Raw genomic sequence first — 19,412 nt, 5'->3', positions numbered from 1 at the left:
TGTCATCAGTGGTGCCAGCACTCCAGCAGTTGCTATCTGCAGCGCTGAAAACCCATAGACAGACCAGGCAGGGGCGCCAGGGACTTTAATCTAAAGATGCTGAACATGAGAAGAAAAGCTTTTTGATTAACTTAATATTAAATCATCGCAAAAAAGCATCAAATAATTGTTCAAGGATAAATAATAAATTTGTTGTACTTATTCTGACTTTATGATTTGACATTATTTTATGTCCATGATATAGTAGCTGTTGGTGTGGCGGGATATATTAGAGAACAGGCACCATAAATGTTCACTTCTCTAAAGGTCCTGTTCTGGCTCTGGCTGTCTGACTTGGGGTAGACAATAATTTATTGCTTTATTAAAACAAGGCAAAAATACCTCCTGGATATACAGTGTCTTCATGCAAGTGAGCTAGTGTTAAAAATGTTAGGATTTAACTTTACCTTAATAATATCCAGACTTAGTGGTTAATTTTTAAACATAAGTTTTCTAGTTTTTTATTTTTAATTTATTACAGCATTATGATATTCACACCTTTAACATCTAGAAAAGAGCTTGTTTAAGGTCTTGATTCCAAGAGAAAGAGGAAATGTGTTATCCCTACCTAATTCTCAAAAAATGGATATTGTTTGGAGGTTCATATTAACAAATTCTTTTGCATTTATTATATTGTTTTCTTTAGATAACTGGATGGGGAATGGAAAAAGATGAGGCCTGTATATCAAATACTTAACCATACAACCGCATGAATGTGAAAACTCTTTTTTTATTAAAAAAAAAACCACATAGCTTAGAACTTGTATCTGTAAAGCTATAATTTGAAATTTTTTTTGGTTTTTTTTGTTTTTTAGCTATACAAATATATATGTGTAGATATATATAATATCTTTCTAATTACTGAATAAGTCATTAGTAACAAGCAGTATGTACAACTGACCTGAGACCAATATAACTTGATGCTTCAGTTCTATCTCAATTTCTCTTGACTAAAATCTACATTTTTTCTCATAGACCCAATATAATCAGTTTTGTATCATGTAAACAGATATAAAGTACTATTACTGTCCTTTGTGACGTAATTTAAAACTTGATAAATGTCAAGAAATAGCTTTATTCAGGCCAGTCCCATATTGCCATCACCTGAATCAAAATATTTGTCTTTTGTCCTGTTCATGTTCCAGATACCGTACTCCTCAGCATCTCCTGGGAATTACGTAGTAAGTACATTTGGGTTTGTTTGCTCATAAGAATTGATGTTACATTTTATTTGAGCAATGAAATAGCTGTCCAGATGTTAAGTGCCTCTGTGTATTGGCCAAGAAGTGAACATCTTGAGTTTTTTCATCTGCCAACCTCAGTACATATGTTGATATTCATTAGTGAAACAGTTATCAATCTGTCCAGAATTGCCCTGAGTACTGTGTTTTACTTCAGCATATGTTTCTGGAAACCAGTACAATATTCTCTATCCAATCATGAGGAGAGCCATCTCCAGTTACACAATGATATGCTTGGATTTGCAGTTCTCCAGGAGAATAATGTGCACCCCTCCTGACCCCACTCACCACATTGAGTTTAAAAAGACATTAGACTTTCTCCCAATCACAAGTGAGTCAGAAGAAGAATGCCTAGTGCTCTGGAAGGATCTTCTGGTTTTCTTTCATTCTTAAAAATCAAAGCACCTGTTTTTCTTCTCATTATTATTTAATACATGTTAAATTTTTTCAGTAATTCGTGTAGAGCTGAAGTCAAATTGGCAAGTTTTATAAAGACTCTTGAACTCACAAATGACCTTTTAACCATCACCATATTATGATCCCTGTTAATCTCAAGGCCACCATAAGGGATAATTTGTTGCAATATTTAGGGGTGTATGCCTAACTGAGAAGCAAGGATGAAATGGCAAAAGGGGAAATCATACTTAAAGAACTTTTCAGAAGTTGTGCCCAACCAAATAAAGGAGTGCCTGAGAAGAAAATCAATAAGCACATTACTCCCCTTGGATATAATGTTTTATTGACATAGTAAAAACCACAAATTGCTTTGGTCCTGTAAACTTAGTGCTTAATATTCCTACAACTTACACAAATTAGCAAAGTCTAATTTTCTTCACATTTTCTGAAACAAAACTGAAAATAAGAAATGTTTGGTGAAATGTTTTTTCCTTAAAGTCAGTTAAGAATAAGCCTTAGATATAGTTTCATAAAATTGTAGATTTTTATTAGAAAGAAAATTTATTTATGAAATAGTAAATAAATATGTTACTTGAAATAAATAATGGTATAGCTACATACTCAAAATGAAGTGGAAATTTGGCCACTTATGAGTTAGTTTGGTCACTATACATGGAGCATCTGAAAAATTCCAAAACCCATTGCCTGATTTATACATTTTGGTTGTCGGAATTAACTTCAGAATTGCCTATTCTCTATTTCACAATGTTCACAAACCTGCAGCCTTAGTTACTTACAGCGTTAGTCAACATCACCCCTCATTTCTAAGATGTGATAGCTGAACGTATCTGCTGCAGAACTGCTGCAGTTGATGCTGCTAGAAGAAAAAATAGCATCAATGTAGCATCATTTTTAAAATATGAATATCTCCGCCCGGCACATGGTTGTAATCCTGGCAGTTGGGAGGCTGAGACAGGAGGGTTGCAGCTTTACAGCCAGCCTCAACAACTTGGCAAGGTCCTGAACAACTTAGTGAGACCCTGTTTCAAAATTTAAAAAATAAAATAGGGCTGGGGATATAGCTCCGATGCATAAAGCCCCTAAGTTCAATCCCCATTATCACAACAAGAAAAAAGACCTCTCCTTGCTTCCTTCCTTCTTTCCTTCCTCCTTCCAGTCTCCCTCCTTCCTTTTTCTTTCCTTTATTCCTCCTTTCCCTCTCCCCTTCCCTTCTTTGTTTCCTTCCTTCCTTTTATTCCTTCCTTCTTTCATCCTTTCCTTTCTTCCTCCCTCCCTCCTTTCCTTTAAAAAATTAAGATTTAAAAATTCAAATCTCTAAGTTTCTTTTGATTCTTAAAGATATTCCCTAAGTGAATATCTTTTCTATTTCTTGTTAAAAAAAAAAAACCACAGTGGTATAAAATGTAAGAAAGTTACAGTAAAGTAAATCACAAGTCCACATGAGCTGTTTTTATTTTATGGTTTTGTAAAGGCCCTATTTAAGTGGTTTCTCCCCAACCTCATTATACCTGATATGATTAAGTCATGAATAATAAATCAGTATTACAGGCTTATTGTTTTTGGAAACCTATCAAAGCAGTCTCAACATAGTTAAGCTGAATTATGTTTTACATAATATTGAAATAATAGCACATTCAAAGAAAGTAAGTTATGAAGAAAATAGAAATATCTTTTTTCCTTACATTGTTTAATGAAATGCCTTACTTTTACTGAAATTCTGTATGGTTATTTAGGGTCCTCCAGGAGGTGGAGGGCCACCAGGAACGCCCATCATGCCTAGTCCAGCAGGTATTGTAATCCAACTAGCCATGTTTGATTATTAGAACAAAATCATTTATTATTAGAATTTGATTTTTAAAATAAAGGTATATTTGATTAAAATAAAAGCACAAATTATAGAAATTATTTAAAATAAAGTTAGTATTGATTATCTCATGATGGTTAAAGAAGTAGAACAGATGTAGCAGATAGAAAGAAACAGGGTTATTAAATAACAATTGCTCAATTACTTAAGCATTTAGAAAAATTTTGTTGCGTAAGGCTGGGTGTGGTGGCACATGCTTGTAATCCCAGCATCAGGGAGGTGGAGACCAGAGAATCGCCATTCATGGACAACCTCAACTACCTAGTGAGGCCCTTCGCAACTCAATGAGACCCTGTTTCAAAAATAAAAAGACTTAAAAAATAGGGCTAGGATACATTCCCAGTATCACAAAACAAACAAACAAACAAACAAACAAAAACGGGGTGGTGAGTATAACTTGGAGGTTGAATGACCCTAGGTTTACTCCCCAGAACAAAAAAAAAAAAAAAAAAAGGAAGAAGAGGAGGAAGAAAATAAAATAGCATCCTTGCTACTATTTTTTTTTCAGGTAAAATTATATTCCCTATTGGCTTTAAAAATAATAAATGTATCTCCTTTCTGCATTTTTTTAACCAAGAGTAAAGTTAATACAGTTGATAGCCCATTTGAAAGGCTAATTTGTTACAAAAAAAAAGCAATACAAGACTTTCTGAAACATAAACTTGCATATAACAGAATTTATTCCATTAGTTAAATCTTACTTAGCAGGTATTTTTTACCCGAGGTACACAAGACAAGTATGACATAGTCATTTTGTCCCTTTCCTTCTCTCAATGAGCTTAATATAGTCTACTTAGAAGTAGAAAACAAGAATAAGACAAAATATTAACTGTAATGTAAGGCATAATTTATTAGTTAAGGAGTACTCACATACTTGGAAATAAGAAAGGCACTTCCTGGAAGAAGTGACATTTGAAATGAGCCTTGAATAGTAACTGGAATTTCAGGAGGTGGATACTGAGGAGAAGATGCATGGAGGAAGAGAACACAAACATACAGAGATGAGAAAGTTGGTCCCAGGCAGGAAGAAATGTGTATCCTGGGTTGACAGGAGTTCAGCACACTGAAGGATATGGAGAGAATTAAGGCCACAAAACCAGGGTGGGGCCTCACTAGCACAGACAAATAGGAGTCATTCCAATATTTTCAATACTATGATGTATTCACTTGGGAGTAAAAAAATAATACTGAGATTTATACACCACTGTTAACAAACAACAAATACATGACATTAAACCTACTCTGTAAGTGGTGCACACGCACATCACAAGCTTTTTCAAGTCTATTGAGTAATCACACAATAAGATTGTGTGATTGTCATGTCCCACTTCATGGTTACTGCCACGAGAAAGCAAATTATTTTTCTCTCTGTACAAAACACATCTTTTTAGGCACATCACTTTTTTTTTTAATAGAGAGGCCTACTACATTAAATTTAAGAAAACTGAATAATTGAGAGAGAAATGGAAAAACTATATTCCATAATTTATATTTCATCAATGTGAAATAATAATTAGCCTTTAATTCAAGGCTTTACATCATAAAACATATATTCACAGAATTAAAGTTAACTAATAGTCTTAAAATATAAAATTTTAAAAATACTGCAAGATGTTATATAGACATATGGAGATATACTACAGTTATTACAGTGAATCAAGAATGAAATCAGCAAACAGAATTTTATAAAAAAATTGTTGGCTGGGCATGGTGGCACATGCTTGTAATCCCAACATTCGGGAGGCTGAGACAGGAGTATCAGGGTTGGCGGATAGCCTCAGCTACTTAGTGAAGTCCTTTGCAATTCAGCGAGACCCTGTTTCAAAATAAAAAATAGGCCTTTGGGTGTAGCTCACATAGAATGCCCTTGGGTTCCATCCCCAATACAAAAAAAAAAAAAAATTGTTGGATGAAGTAATCTGGCTTTTACTTCAAGCAAGAGAGTTTTTCATTCCAATTCTATTATTGTATTCTTTCTTTCTTTTGGAATTGAGTCAGAAAATTCTATAAACTTTTACTAATTATTAGCTTAAAATATCTATTTTTTAAATTCATGTAGAGGAAACGGAAGGAAGTAATGAAACTGAAAAGCTACTGAATCTGAAATTTAAGATATTTCTGTTGTATGCATACATGTCATTGCTTAGAGAAAGCAAAATGTATCCATGTTCTTAAAAAAGAAAAAACTTTAGTGTAAATTTTTGAATTTTAAAAATAGTATTTTTACCTGAATTATTGAAGTTATTATTCTTTTTATTTTATAACTTATTTATGACCCTTGAATGATAGACTGGGGGTCAGAAAATGACTGCCAAGTGTTTGTTTCTAGATATTAGGAAGGACTATCTCAGGTGTTATATCTGTCAATATCTAACTGTATATCAAGATTATCTTTGATTATTGTTTGGGGATGGCTTGGGATAGTATAGTTCATAGGGAGAGATATTAATTAAGAAATATACTTTTTTTTAGATTCAACCAACTCTGGAGACAACATGTATACTTTAATGAATGCAGTACCTCCTGGACCTAACAGACCTAATGTAAATATGACTCTTCTTTGTTTATTTCTTGGAATATATTTGAACTCTAAGTATGTTCTACTTCCTGAGTATTGTATAAACTTTATACTTTATTATTCAGGAGCTTATTGAAGATCAGAAAAAATTCTTTCTATGCTCTGGTTTGAAAAAAAGATAACATAACATATATAAGAGATTTCATATAAATGTAATTTAAATTTAAATATAAATATAAAGCTGAATCTAAAAAATTATAAAATGCTGGCCTCTCATTTTATAAAAATACTTAATGATTAATATTGACTATTTAAAATGAAAGGTAATGCATATAATCATTTATATTTATTGCATTTTTAGCATCACTAAATTTTTTTCACTGTGGGTATTTTAGCCTTAATAAACTTAAAAATAAAGTAGTTAAGAATTTGAGTATATATTTTTTAGATTACAAAAGCTAGGGTTTAAATATGGAATTGAGACAATTTCATAAGAAGATTGTGGGTGTTCTTAACGAAGTATAAGATCATGGTTTTTCATAAAAGCTCATAAGAAAGTGCTTAATTTACCTATAAGGCCTACATGTTAACAAAAATATTTAAATATAATTCCCATAAATGTAATCTAATTAAATAAATAAAACTATAATATAGTTTTAATCTAAATAAGCTAGATGTGGCTGTAAATAAGTACATAACATGCTGCACACATACATATAATATACATAACATATAGCATATGTATTATATACATGTATATATATATATATATATTAGCTGAAATTGAAGAAATATCAGAAGATATATTTGTTATGTATATATTCTTACTTACGTCTTAGTGTCTTTTAAAACACTAGGGGGAATATCAAAAAGCCAAACTAAATAAATTCATAGTCTGTTGGCCTTACCAGCTCTAGGTTTTCAGCCAAGATCTAAACTGTGCTTTCAGTAAAAGGTGAATAACAATAGTAGGTTAAAAGTCAGTCTCTTTGATTTATCAGCAAGGTTTATATATTCCAAATTGTTTGCTAAAATTTAATCCATTTTGCTCTTAGATACCCAATTTTATGCAACAAAATTGTCATTCTTATGAGAAAATTTATTACCATGCTCACAGTAGAGAAAGAACACCGTATTTCCCCACAGTGGTGGTGTTACTCAGATTTGTCTACTGAAGGCAGTTTTAAACCCCAAAATCCTTTATGGTTGGTTACGACCACCACCCCTCTACACACACACACACACACACACACACACACACACACACACACACCATTTAACAATTGGCACTATACATGGGCATGGGAACTTTTAAAAGAAAATGTTCTCACTATGCTGTTTTAACTCTAAACATAAAGTAATTTTAGATAATTTATTTTCAAACTGGGCTCCAGGTTTCCTCCAGAGTATTCTAGGAATAGGAAGGGGAGGCAGAGCAGGCAGGCCAGGGACTTTGCATCACTGACTCTACTGTAACACATCTCTTTACAGCACTTACTATAGTGATGTTGGATTCCTCTTCTTAGTAAGCCAATACTGGTAACAGCTTCTTAAGAACCACCTTTGGTTCATTGTAGAAAGTTGCTCAGTATTATAGGAGAAAGACTATTTATTTTATTTGCCTGGGAATGAATGTGTTTCTAGTTGAGGATATCTGAAGAAGAAAAACTTGGACATGAATGGATGAGTTGAGAGAGATGGGGCAATCCAACTAGAGAATCCACAGCAGGAAAAAACTATAACTTAAAAATGAAAATAAGTTGTGACAGCATCTTGTTAAAGGTAGAGACTGTAACATTGAGATAAAGTTGTTTCAATATGATCACAGTCATTTTCTTCATTTCTAAAATAGTTTCCAATGGGCCCTGGGTCAGATGGTCCCATGGGTGGATTAGGAGGAATGGAGTCACATCACATGAATGGCTCTTTAGGTAAGGATTTTCAACTTGATGTATAGAATAAATTGAAAACAAAACCTCATTTCTATATAGTGGATTTTATGATTTGCAAAGTTCTTTTATATCCATCTACTCGTTTTGAGATATATCAACCTTTCGCAATACTTTAGAATGATAGCTTATAGTGTATTAATTATAAGTGGAGATCATTTGAAAATAAGAAGTGTGAGATTTGTACCCTGTCTGATAGTTACAGGTATTTAACCCATCACAATCTAAATGTTTATGACAAAGGAGACATTGCTGAGTTGCGCATTTAATGCACACTTCACCCTCATAGTATCTTCCCAGCTGCTGCCTTTGTCTCCAGAAGTCTATGGACACAGTATCAGAGAAACTTCATTCGGTTCTATGCAAGAATTTCTTAATTTTGTTTTTGTATTTTTTTTTTGAGGCACTGGGGATGGAACCTAAGGGAGTTCTACCTCTGAGTGACACCCCCAGGCCTATGTTTTTATTCTTTATTTTGAAACGGTCTCATTGAGTTGCAAAGAGCCTAAGTAGCTAAGGCTGTTCACAAACCTGGATCCTCTTGTCTCAGCCTCCTAAATGCTGGGATTACAAGCATACACCACCACGCCTGGCTTGTTTTTGTATTTTAATGTGTGTCTTCTTTTAAAAATCAAATATGTAATCATATCCCAGAAAATCTGAATGATCCCTTTATAACACTGCTTACATGGACATTGTCTTCGTTGTAAAGCTGATCTCGAGTATGTAACTCGTAGTTGAAAACACACTTCGTATGTCATGCCTTCCTACCAAATGAAGCCAAATAGCTTGAAGGTTAATAAAAGTTTACAATATAAATAGAGAGTAGCTGTACAAAAATTACTAGGTTTTATAGCATATTTTACTTATAGGCAGGATGAATACAAAGCCAAAAGAAAAAGATATCTTATGTGTGTGTATAATTAAACAACATGATCATAAACTAACTTGCAAGTCGACAATGTGGTTGGATGATTCTCTTAAGTTAGACAACTTAACTATACCTATGGGCAGCTTCAGTTATATACAGAATTTCCTCCCTCGCCCAAGGTCAAGAAATTCCTTCTTCTGATACTTTGAAATTCTATGGAAATTCAATAATCCAGAAATTATTTGCAATACCATGATAGACTTCTGTGCTTTTAAGTATCCATATATTTTGACTAGATTTGAAAGTCTTAATTTGTTCTGTTTGTATTTGTTGCTGGTTGACATGTACCACCTAACTATAGTAGCCACTAGCCATGTGTGACGATTTAATTTGAAGTTAAATAAAATTTAATATTCATTTTTTCAATTCCACTGTCACATATCAGGTGTACAACAGGCATGTATAGCCTATGGCTACCATAATGGATATTACAGAGATCATCACACCACGCTGTACTGGATAACACATAATTATTATTTGGGGGGCTTTGTTTCTGTTTTTATTTTTTTGTGGGAGAGGTTTTTTTGTTTTATTTTGTTTGTGGTACTAAGGTTTGAACCCAGGGGCATTTTACCACTGAGCTACACTTAGCCCTTTCTATTTTTTATTGTGAGGTCTACCAAATTAATTGGCCAACCAGCCTCCAACTTGCAATTTCCCTGCCTCTGCCTCCTAAGTAGCTATGATTACCGGTATGCCCCACCATACCCAGCTCAAGTAAAATGTATAAATGATCTTGCTAGTATTTTACTTTCAGAAATCTATAATAAAAATATTTTCTTCATTCTTCCATTAAAAATAAGAAATGATAATGAACTAGAGTCCCAGTTTCTTTCATTTTTCCATTAAACATTGCTAATTCACTTCATAGAAGTATCTAATTCACAAACAGTAACTTACCTAATAAAGGCTTTCTTTTCATTTTTTTTCAGGCTCAGGAGATATGGACAGTATTTCCAAGGTAAGTACTATGTGTTCTCTGTATTGTTTTATCTGCATTAGAGTCCACATAGAATCCTCATTAATATTACCGAAGTAACTGAATTTTGTTCATGAACCAAAGTTTGAAGGTAGACGTTCAAGTAGGATTAAATGGCAGCTACAAATATTAAAGCATGTAATCTGTGGCAGAGGATACAATTAGTCTTTTCTGAATGTTCCTAAGATTCATATATAGTACATATTACATAGGATTAAGTCATACTCAAGTAATAAGCAATTTAATACAATATGATACTACATATTTGTAAGCTAAACTTACAGTTTAAATTTTATTTTTGAAAATTTCAAGATCTCTAAAGAAATGTGAGAAGAGGTAAATTTTTAAAAATGGTTAATATATTAGAAGGGCATTACATTTATACATTCAATTGGTCTTTCAACATCTTTGTTAGGCAATTTTTATATAAGCAATCATTCTTGTCTCCAAAATAGAATAAAAAAGTAATTAGAGGAAAATTATATTACTATAAGAAAATAAACATCCCTACATTTTTCCTCCTTCAGTAGTCTGAGTATCTACAATTAATCCTCTTCTTAAGTGCCTGATATTTTTTTGAAAACTAATACCAAATGTTTTTTAGGTTATAATAAATTTAAAATAGCTCTCTGAGAGTCAGATATATATAGAATGCTTGATAAAAGCTAATTATTAGCTAGCACTAGAATAACTTGCTTAGAAGTCAACTTCTAGATAATATTCAATAAATAGAGAAATTCATTAAAAGATGACTTTGCTTTTAATTCTGTATCTAACTTATATTCATGTATTATAATGTAAAAATCCTGATGCCAAGGAAAATAAGATTGGTTGATTTACATAACATTTTTTTTTTCTTTCTTTTTTTGTGGCACTTTCTTTTTTAGTGGCAAAACCAGGGGCATTCTATTTCTGAGCTACACCTCCAGCCCTATTTTAATATTTTTATTTTGAAACAGGGTCTAAGTTGCAGAGATCCTTTCTAAGTTACTGAGGCTAGCCACAAACCTGTGATCCTCCTGTCTCAGCCTCCCAAGTACTGGGATGATAAGCATGTGCCACCATGCCCAGCTCAGAACATTTTAAATTAAGACTTCAACCTAAAATAGTGTTTTAAATTGTCATTCTGACATTATTGTCATACTATCCAGCTGCTTGGTCTTAAGTCCTATAGGCACTTTGGATGTCTATGTTTAGAACCAAATCTAAAACTTTTTTTTCCAAAAATAAATATTTATAATGGGTACTAGCTTATCTTTGTGAGAAATAGTATTCATAAAACCTGTTTTTAAATGAGATTTCCTGTATAATTTTATTACTGCCTTCTCTTTGGGTCATGCCTTTGCAGCTGAAATGGCCATGACCACACTGGCCATCTCAGTTAATCCTAACAATTGAATTAGTTGAATTATGCTTTGTAGATTAGTGAAATCTCTAATGTCATATTTGAGAAGCACATGGTTGTGTCTAGAAATGATTCTTAATTAAACAAAAATGGGATCACCCAGATTGCTGTAGGTCATCTTTCTAAGATTCCCACTAACAAGCCATCTCCTTAACATTCCATGGATATAAACAAAATTTTATATAGAGTGCTTTATGATTTATAAATAATTTTAAAATTTTAAAATAGATACAATTAATTAAATGCCATCAATTCATATTTCCTCTCAGACCTATTGCTAGTCCTTCTGTGTTTACTTCCTCATTCCTATTCCTACATACACGGTTTTCCACTATACGTGCCCACTGCTGATAAGATTCGCTTGCCTAATGATGTATTGCTTATTCTCTAAGCACTAATTGGCCATCTATTGTGTACTTTTGTGTACTGGGTATTGCCTTGTGCACTATGAGGAGACATAAAAGACTACTTTAAATGCACACATAATCTCTATCCTCAAATGGTTTAGACTTAGGCAAGAGTTCCTTCATTCAGCAAATGTTAATGCACCAAAACATTATGCTGGGCTCTGAAAGTCCAAACCTAAGCAAGATATGGTCTCTGCCCTTAAGAAACTCAGTATAACTAAAAAGACCAAACAAATAGTGAAGGAAAAACTTTTGCAAAGCAAAGTTCATATATACTTCAGTTAACATTAGAATTGTCCCAAGTGACAAATATGTCACTTAACAACGTACTAAAAATGACTGTTAGCCGCATCTGCTGTCAGATGAGTTCCCAAGCTGCTCATTTCTGCACTGCCCTCACTCTGGGCTCATTAGCTCCAGAGTCTAGCCAGCTGTCCAGGGTAATGGTGCCTCTAGAGTCAAGGGCACTCTGGTCCTTTTTCTCTCAGCAGCAGCAGCATGCATGCATGCATGCATATTGTATACTCCCTACCCCCAGTTCTTTTTCCACTCACAACCCTCTCAGGAAGCTTTCGCCTCCCTTTTCTCTCTGTTTTATTTTTCCTACTTTCATTTATTTCCCCTCTATTCTTTTCCTAGTTGTCATTATTTGTGACTCTGGAAACCATCTCAACCATTACTACTTTCTAATTTTGTTTGAAACTCCTCTTAGGTCTCTAACTACATCTTCTAAATTCTTCAATTGAATCTGCATTTTGTAAAGCACCAGTATTACATATTTTTTATTTAAAAATCCAGTTTAGCTGTGTGTGATGGCTCACACCTATAATCCCAGTACTTGGCAGGCTGAGAGAGAAGGATGGAAGTTTCATGGCCAGCCTCAGCAATATAGGGAGGTCTTCCATAACTTAGCGAGACTCTGTTTCAAAATAAAAAAATAAAATAGGGTTGGGGGTATATCACAGAAGTAAAATTTCCATAGGCTCAATCCTCCGTACCCCCCCCCCAAAAAAAGAAAGAAATCTTGCTCTTACTCTGTTCTTAAACATTGCTTATAGTACTTCTTCAGTTCTTTTTTCTATTTTTATTGCATATATTCTTTGTTCATTTATATGTAAGATAAGTAAAAAGCAATAAATCAATAATCACACAGAGTATTTCTACTACTTACAAGTGAATAGGAACATGTTGCTTAATCTCTCCTACACTTAGTTTCCTTGGCTATAAAATAGTCTGTAGTTCACTTCCTATTTAATAAAATTGTTGAGAAGCCCTTGTGAACATATGCTAAGGGCTATGAAGTGCTACATGAACACTGGCTGTCTTCCTTCTCATTAGTTACCACTGTGCTATGTGAAGGCTAGAACACATTGTCATCTGCACTCTGACAACACTGTTTCATTGTCAACATAAATTTAAAGCCTCAAATGAGGAGTTTCAAAAGTATTTCTTAATCAGTTGAGGATTACCTCTTTCTCAAAATGCAAAATTATTCTTTAACTTAGAAGCTTTTTTTTCCCCAATGAGATGTGAAATTTCTTTCATCCCTCTTGCAACTAAAAAGTTATCCACTTAATCAATGAAATAAAAATAAAAATATTTTCCCTTGGAGTTGTTTTAGGAATTAGGGGCAGAGAGAAAAAAATGTGATTTGTTTTCTTTGAAATACCTATACACATTCTACAGTTTGTATTAAGCTACTTCACATTTATATTTTTTAGTTTGAAGGGAAATTATCATTGATAAGGTAAAATCTGATCATACCATGTATTTGGAACCTGAAGCTTTCTGAGCTCAGGAACCTCAATTCCAGTTAGAGCTCACACCAGGAACCTGGATGGGCCTGGATGATGGGCCTCTCCTCTCTTCTCCTGTGTACTGCCCAAGTTCTAACTCTTTTTTGGGAAGAAGCTAGCAGAAGCCAAAAAAAAAAAAAAAACCCTCTGTGAAAGTTATTATTGGCAGGTTGTTAGAATCAATTAAAAATTGACTTCCAAAGAGCTTAGAGTCACATCAGTATTATTTTATTCTAATTAAAGACAGAGCCAAAGTTTCTACAAGTTATCACTTTCTTTAATTTGAAGATATGAGTTTTAAATAGATTGAAAAGTTTTGGATTAAAACAATTTCCTTACAAGGTAAAATGAGACCAGAGAATTCAAGAGAGGTAAACATGGAAGCGAGATGAATTGTGTATGTGGTATATTATTTGTGTATAATGCACATATATATGTTTGTATATGACATCATAGCTTAAGTAAGAGTAAAACTTCCATACTTGAAGAAAGGGTGAGAATGTACTAAAATCCCTTGAAGATGGAGTCAGTAAAGTCCTACTTTATTTTTTCTAGCTAATTTCTTAGAATAAAAGCACAGAATAAGCTGGGTGTGGCGATGCACACTTGTAATCCTAGCATTTGGGAGCCTGAGACAGGAGGATCTTGGTTGAAGGACAGCCTCAGCTACTACTTAGTGAGGCCCTTTGCAACTCAGTAAGACCCTGTTTCAAAATAAAGAATAAAAAATAGGGCTAGGGGTGTAGTTCGGAGGTAAAATGCCCCTGGGTTCCATCCCCAGTACCACACACACAAAAAAAGTACAGAATAGAGTACACATCAACTGAAATTAAAAAAAAATTTAACATGACTAATGTAGCTAGAAGTAATCTTTCCCTGTGTTATTTTATGTTCCCTATTCTCTAATTATGTATTGCCTTTTTGAACAATGTATTGCCTTTTTGAACAAAAAGTTCCTTTTTGGCATCACATATCACATCCTTACCTCAATTATGAACTCTGCTAGAGACATAGCACACAAGTGTAGCCTCAGTCAAATGAAGCCACACACAGCCTATCGCCACCATTGCCACTGGTCCTCTCCACCACGGGCTGAGTTTTAGTACCACTGCCTGCTGTTCCTCAGGTGCCAAGATCCAGTGTGATCTTTAGCCAGCATCTCTCATCAGGTCACTAGGTGACCATGGACCACACAGTTTCCTTGAGACTCCTCAATGAGGAACTTCTGTTGTTTTCACAACATTTTACAGAGATTTGTTCAGGTAAAAACAACAACAACAAAAAAAATCTTGTCCTTATCACTTCAAGCTTTTCATATGCTGACAAGTAGGCTGGATAGGAATGGGTTTTATGGATATGACATTATCTTAATTTTATACGTTGTATCCTTTTAATTAACTTCCTCTGGAAGTCCTTAAATATCCTGACCTCCTTCCCCTAGTCCCCTACAAAGTATAAGGCTGCACCATATGCAGATATTTCATGGAAAACAGAAATTGTAACACTGGGAGTATTTTGTAAGCATTTAACTATTAAAATGTCAAAGTTACTTTTAAATCTTTACTATTTCTATATCAGCAATTTGAGTCAGGAATAAGATTTGAAGTTAGCTAAAATTTCAAAATTATGAATACAGAAATGATATATGACAAAACTATAACAGAGATTTAAAATACCTCAATGGATTAGAGATACACTACTTATACTACTGGGGGTTATGAAAGTGACATAAGAATAGAGAGGGCTCATTTCATACATTTTTTTGACTCTGTAGACGTATACATCTTCCAAGTTCATCCTTAAAATTTCTGTTATATATATTTGAAATTTTAAAATTAGAAATTTATTTTAGAAAATTTTAATTTTCCAATACTAACAGTTTCTTCATTAGGTATAAAATTATAGAAATCTTCCTTTACCAAAAAGACTCGTGGTGGCACATGCTTGTAATCCCTGCTCTTGGGAGGCAAAGACAGGAGGATCGCACAGGTTCCAAGCCAACCTCGCTGGCTTAAGAGACCCTGTTTCCAAATAAAAAGTATAAGATCGGTCTGGGAGTGTAGCCCGGAATTAGAAGGGTTTCCAGGAACATAGATTTTTATAAATATTGTATTACAGTATTTTTTTTTACAAATTTAGTATCCCTTTTGAGCTAACACAGCACCGTATTCCTATTTTCAAAGCAAAGTTTATTCTTTAATTAGTAACATAAATAATTAATGAATTTTAAATAATGTTTAGTCAAATTTTACTTGTTTTTTAAATAAATCAAGTTACTCATTTTTTAGTTCAAAGTACAGTTAGTTTTCTATATACTTAGGCAACTCATTTTTTCAGAGAAAATTTTTCTAAAAAAAAAAAAAAATTCTTTATGCTGTTGAAGTAAGGCTGCAGAGCCTTGAGGGTTCATTGGCATATAGAGCTCCTGTGGACTTCAGAGGGCCCTGGCGCTCAGATCCTCCCTGTGGGGTGCACAGCAAGACAAGGTCAGGCTGCATTTACACCAGCCCATCTACCTGCCTCTGCTGTACAGTTTAACCATATTCCAAAAAAGCACATCTTCTTCTGGGAATAACTCATCCATGAAATTTTAATGTTCTTGATATAACTTGTTTTAGTTAAATCAAAATTCTCTGAGCAGTTTTCTTTAAAAAAAAAAAAAAAATCCACAACCTTATACCAAAACAAATTATAAGATGGCAGTGGTTTTGAAAAAAAAAACTAAAATTATTATTCCATTTGAAATAACAAAAATGTTTAGCCCTTAAGTCTTTTTATAAGTCAGCAATTATAGCTTGAAAGAGCGCCCTCCATCACAGTTGTAATACCATATAAATATAACTAACAGGCCCATGCTACCCTGCCCTTCCTACTGATGTGGAATGTCAGGCCCCTACCTTGCTCCAACTGCACAGTAATGATCCTAAGAAATGTAAGTGGAACATGAAGCAGTGCACTACTAATTTTGAGTTTGATTAGATTGCTAATAGCCATTTTACCTTGGAAAGTTTCAAGGTAAATCTACTTTAAATGAATGATAGGAACAGAGTCTAAAGCATTTTACTTTTCAGCCTTTTTTTTTTCTCTAAAAGCACAGTTACCAGTTCTTAAGGTGTCTCTCTTTTTCATAACCATAGTTGTTAACTATCTCCCTTTCTTCCTTATGGTTCATATGAAACATAGTTGAAATCGTATGAGCTGTAAACTGCACGTAGAATTAAAGGAAAATGTTTATTACAGCAATGACCTTTCAAAGTTTGATTAGTAAAATTACTAAGGGAGTTATCATTCCATCATGCCTTATCTGTGCATAGGCACTCTTCATCATGCCCTGTTGGGAACATTTCTTACTCTCCAGAGCTCTAGGAACTCTATAAACCGAGGGTGGGAAATTGAATAAATATTGATTCTGAGACTAAGGAAATAGTTGTGGCAGGTTATTTTGGGTTTTTTGTTTGTTTTTTAATTTTCATTTGGGAGTACATTAGTACTTGTCAAGGTGCGAAGAATGAACTAGAATATGGGGTAGAAGTCTAAGATTAAAATTATAAGTCTGCTTTGTCCTTAGAGATGCTGCTGTAGACTCAATTTTTAAAACAGTACAATGCAAGAGGGAAATTAAAATCTTCAACAATGCCTTATTTTCTAAATCTTGTTTACAGAATTCTCCCAATAATATGAGCCTGAGTAATCAACCGGGCACTCCAAGGGATGATGGCGAAATGGGGGGAAATTTCTTAAATCCTTTTCAGAGTGAGAGTGTAAGTATTCCCTTGACTATATTATTATATTCTGCATTTCTTTCTAAAGCTCTTCTATAATAACAAATGCATAAGGCTACTATTATTGCTGTTTATTTTAAGTTCAATAGGTTGTTTTTTTAAGAGTTAGGGAAACCTTTAAGTGGGATATATTAAAAATGTTTTAAAATAATCTGTTTTACTCCTGTGTGCACAGTTACAAAAACTGTAGGACTAATTTTTTCCTAGACATGATCCAATGTAAAGGATCAAATTGGAAACAAGTTGCCAATTTGATGCTTTTCATAAGTTTACATGTTTCTTATGTCTCAGTTTGCTGCTAAACCAGATGTATTCTCACTGCCTTCTTTAAGGCTGTGGAAGTAATCTAGACATATATAATTACTTAATATACTAGGCCTTACCAGAATGAAGGCCATACTGATAGTCTATTAACCTGAGCTGGATAACCATGCCAGTTTTTACTGTGCCCATACTGTTAAGCAAAAGCAGTGCCATTCTAAATCTATAAAAGTGGTTGGGACCAAAAAGTAAAGCAATACAATTCATTCACTCACTTAACAAACAATTTCTGAGCACTTATCCCATGCCCAGGCAATTATGCAAGGCACTAGAAAGACCAAAGAGACAAGAGAGTGCCTTTTCTCAAGGACTTATTACCTAATCAGTGATTATTTTTTAACTATTACTTCAAGCTGGATACCATGGCAAGTGCCTGTAATCCTAGATACTCTGGAGTTTGAGGCAGAAGGATGGTGAGATTGAGGCCAACCTGAGCAACATAGCAGACCCAATCTCGAAAACAAAGCAAGCAAAAAACTATTTTACATTACACTTTCTGAGTTTTTTTACAATACAGTTTCCTCCGAACCCTCCCTCAGCCTAGTGAATCGGAATTTATAGAAGGGAGGCTAGGCGTATTAGACTATTAAAAAGCACTCTTCAGGATGCTGATATACCTTCTCTACCAAGAACCACCGAATTGGAATATAGTCTAAAAGATTTTAAAACCCAAACAAATTTCATCTTTATAGGATCTGGGTTTCTACACATATATTGCTGTCATCAAAAATTTTTTGTGGAGGACCTAAAAAACTACAAACAGAATCAGAGAGAAAGCTACCTATGTTTTGCCTAACTCAGCCTTTACCAGAGATAATGCCATCAGAATTGGAAGCAGTGGCTAACAACATACGCACTTTAACAGAGTGGCTGCTTCCCAAAGTGGAACCTAAGATTGAGTGTTAGTCCTCGAGATTTTTCTGCTTCTTGGTCTCAACCTACAACCTCTTCATGGGACAAGATTTCCCTACTTTTAGATTTTATTTCTGTTAAAATTAGAAAAAAAATGCAGGTCTTTAGTTTTAATTATAATACTTAGGGATTATAGAAATTACTTTTTACATCCTGGCTCTTAGGTTCACTTCAAGACTATGGATAAAACTGTGTTCACTTATCTAACTAGAGACATTTATTTTCTTTTCTCTTAATTCTTTCTATAATAACATGGCTTAATCTAATGATTTATGTGATAGATCAGTTCAGTTAAAAATGTACTGAGCCTGCTATATGCAAGAACTAGGTTAAAGACAAGGTGTTCTGAGATAAATGTCATACATACCAATCCTCAAAGAATGTAATCCAATAAGAAAAACAGATGCTTATATAACTAAAGCATATGTCAGATTAATAAGTGCTATAATATTCACAATAGCTAAGAAACAAAATCAACTAAGTATTCATAGGCCAATGAATGGGTAAAGAAATGTGATAGAATATCTATAAATAATGGAATGCTAGTCAGCCATTAAAAAGAATCCAATCCTTTATGACATAGATAGAACTGGAGGACATTATGTAAAGTAAAATCAGACAGGCACAGAGAAACAAATACTGCATGATATCACTCATGTAGGATCTGAAAGAAAAATTGATCCCATAGAAGTTGAGAATAGAACCTGGGCTTGGTGGTACATGCCTATAATCTCAGTACTTAGGGGGCTGAGACACAGGTTTGAGGCTAGAATGCAATAACTTAGAGAGACCTTATTTCAAAATAAAAATTAGGAAAGGCTGTGGGTGTACCTGGAAGGTAGAACACTCCT

The 19,412-nt window shown here is 33.8% G+C and overlaps 1 protein-coding gene across 23 annotated transcripts in view; it reads left to right on the top strand.

Annotated features, from left to right (window-relative positions):
- SSBP2 (single stranded DNA binding protein 2) overlaps positions 1-19,412 on the top strand; it is a gene marked incomplete at both ends in the record, with an annotated part of 297,446 nt that overhangs the window by 271,664 nt on the left and 6,370 nt on the right. For 12 of the 23 annotated variants that reach the window (XM_080717342.1, XM_080717335.1, XM_080717337.1 and 9 more), the window contains 6 exons: positions 1,185-1,220; positions 3,431-3,485; positions 6,034-6,104; positions 7,932-8,010; positions 9,892-9,920; positions 17,209-17,307. In XM_080717342.1, coding sequence (XP_080573468.1) covers positions 1,185-1,220; positions 3,431-3,485; positions 6,034-6,104; positions 7,932-8,010; positions 9,892-9,920; positions 17,209-17,307 — 369 coding nt within the window. Of the gene's footprint in view, positions 1-1,184; positions 1,221-3,430; positions 3,486-6,033; positions 6,105-7,931; positions 8,011-9,891; positions 10,047-17,208; positions 17,368-19,412 lie in introns of those variants that run through there. The other 11 variants (XM_080717339.1, XM_080717348.1, XM_080717345.1 and 8 more) reach the window with 7 other exon arrangements.

The sequence above is a fragment of the Muscardinus avellanarius genome, assembly GCF_963383645.1.
Source record: "Muscardinus avellanarius genome assembly, chromosome: 1".
Lineage (NCBI taxonomy): Eukaryota > Metazoa > Chordata > Mammalia > Rodentia > Gliridae > Muscardinus > Muscardinus avellanarius.
This window is presented reverse-complemented; position numbering and strand designations above follow the sequence as displayed.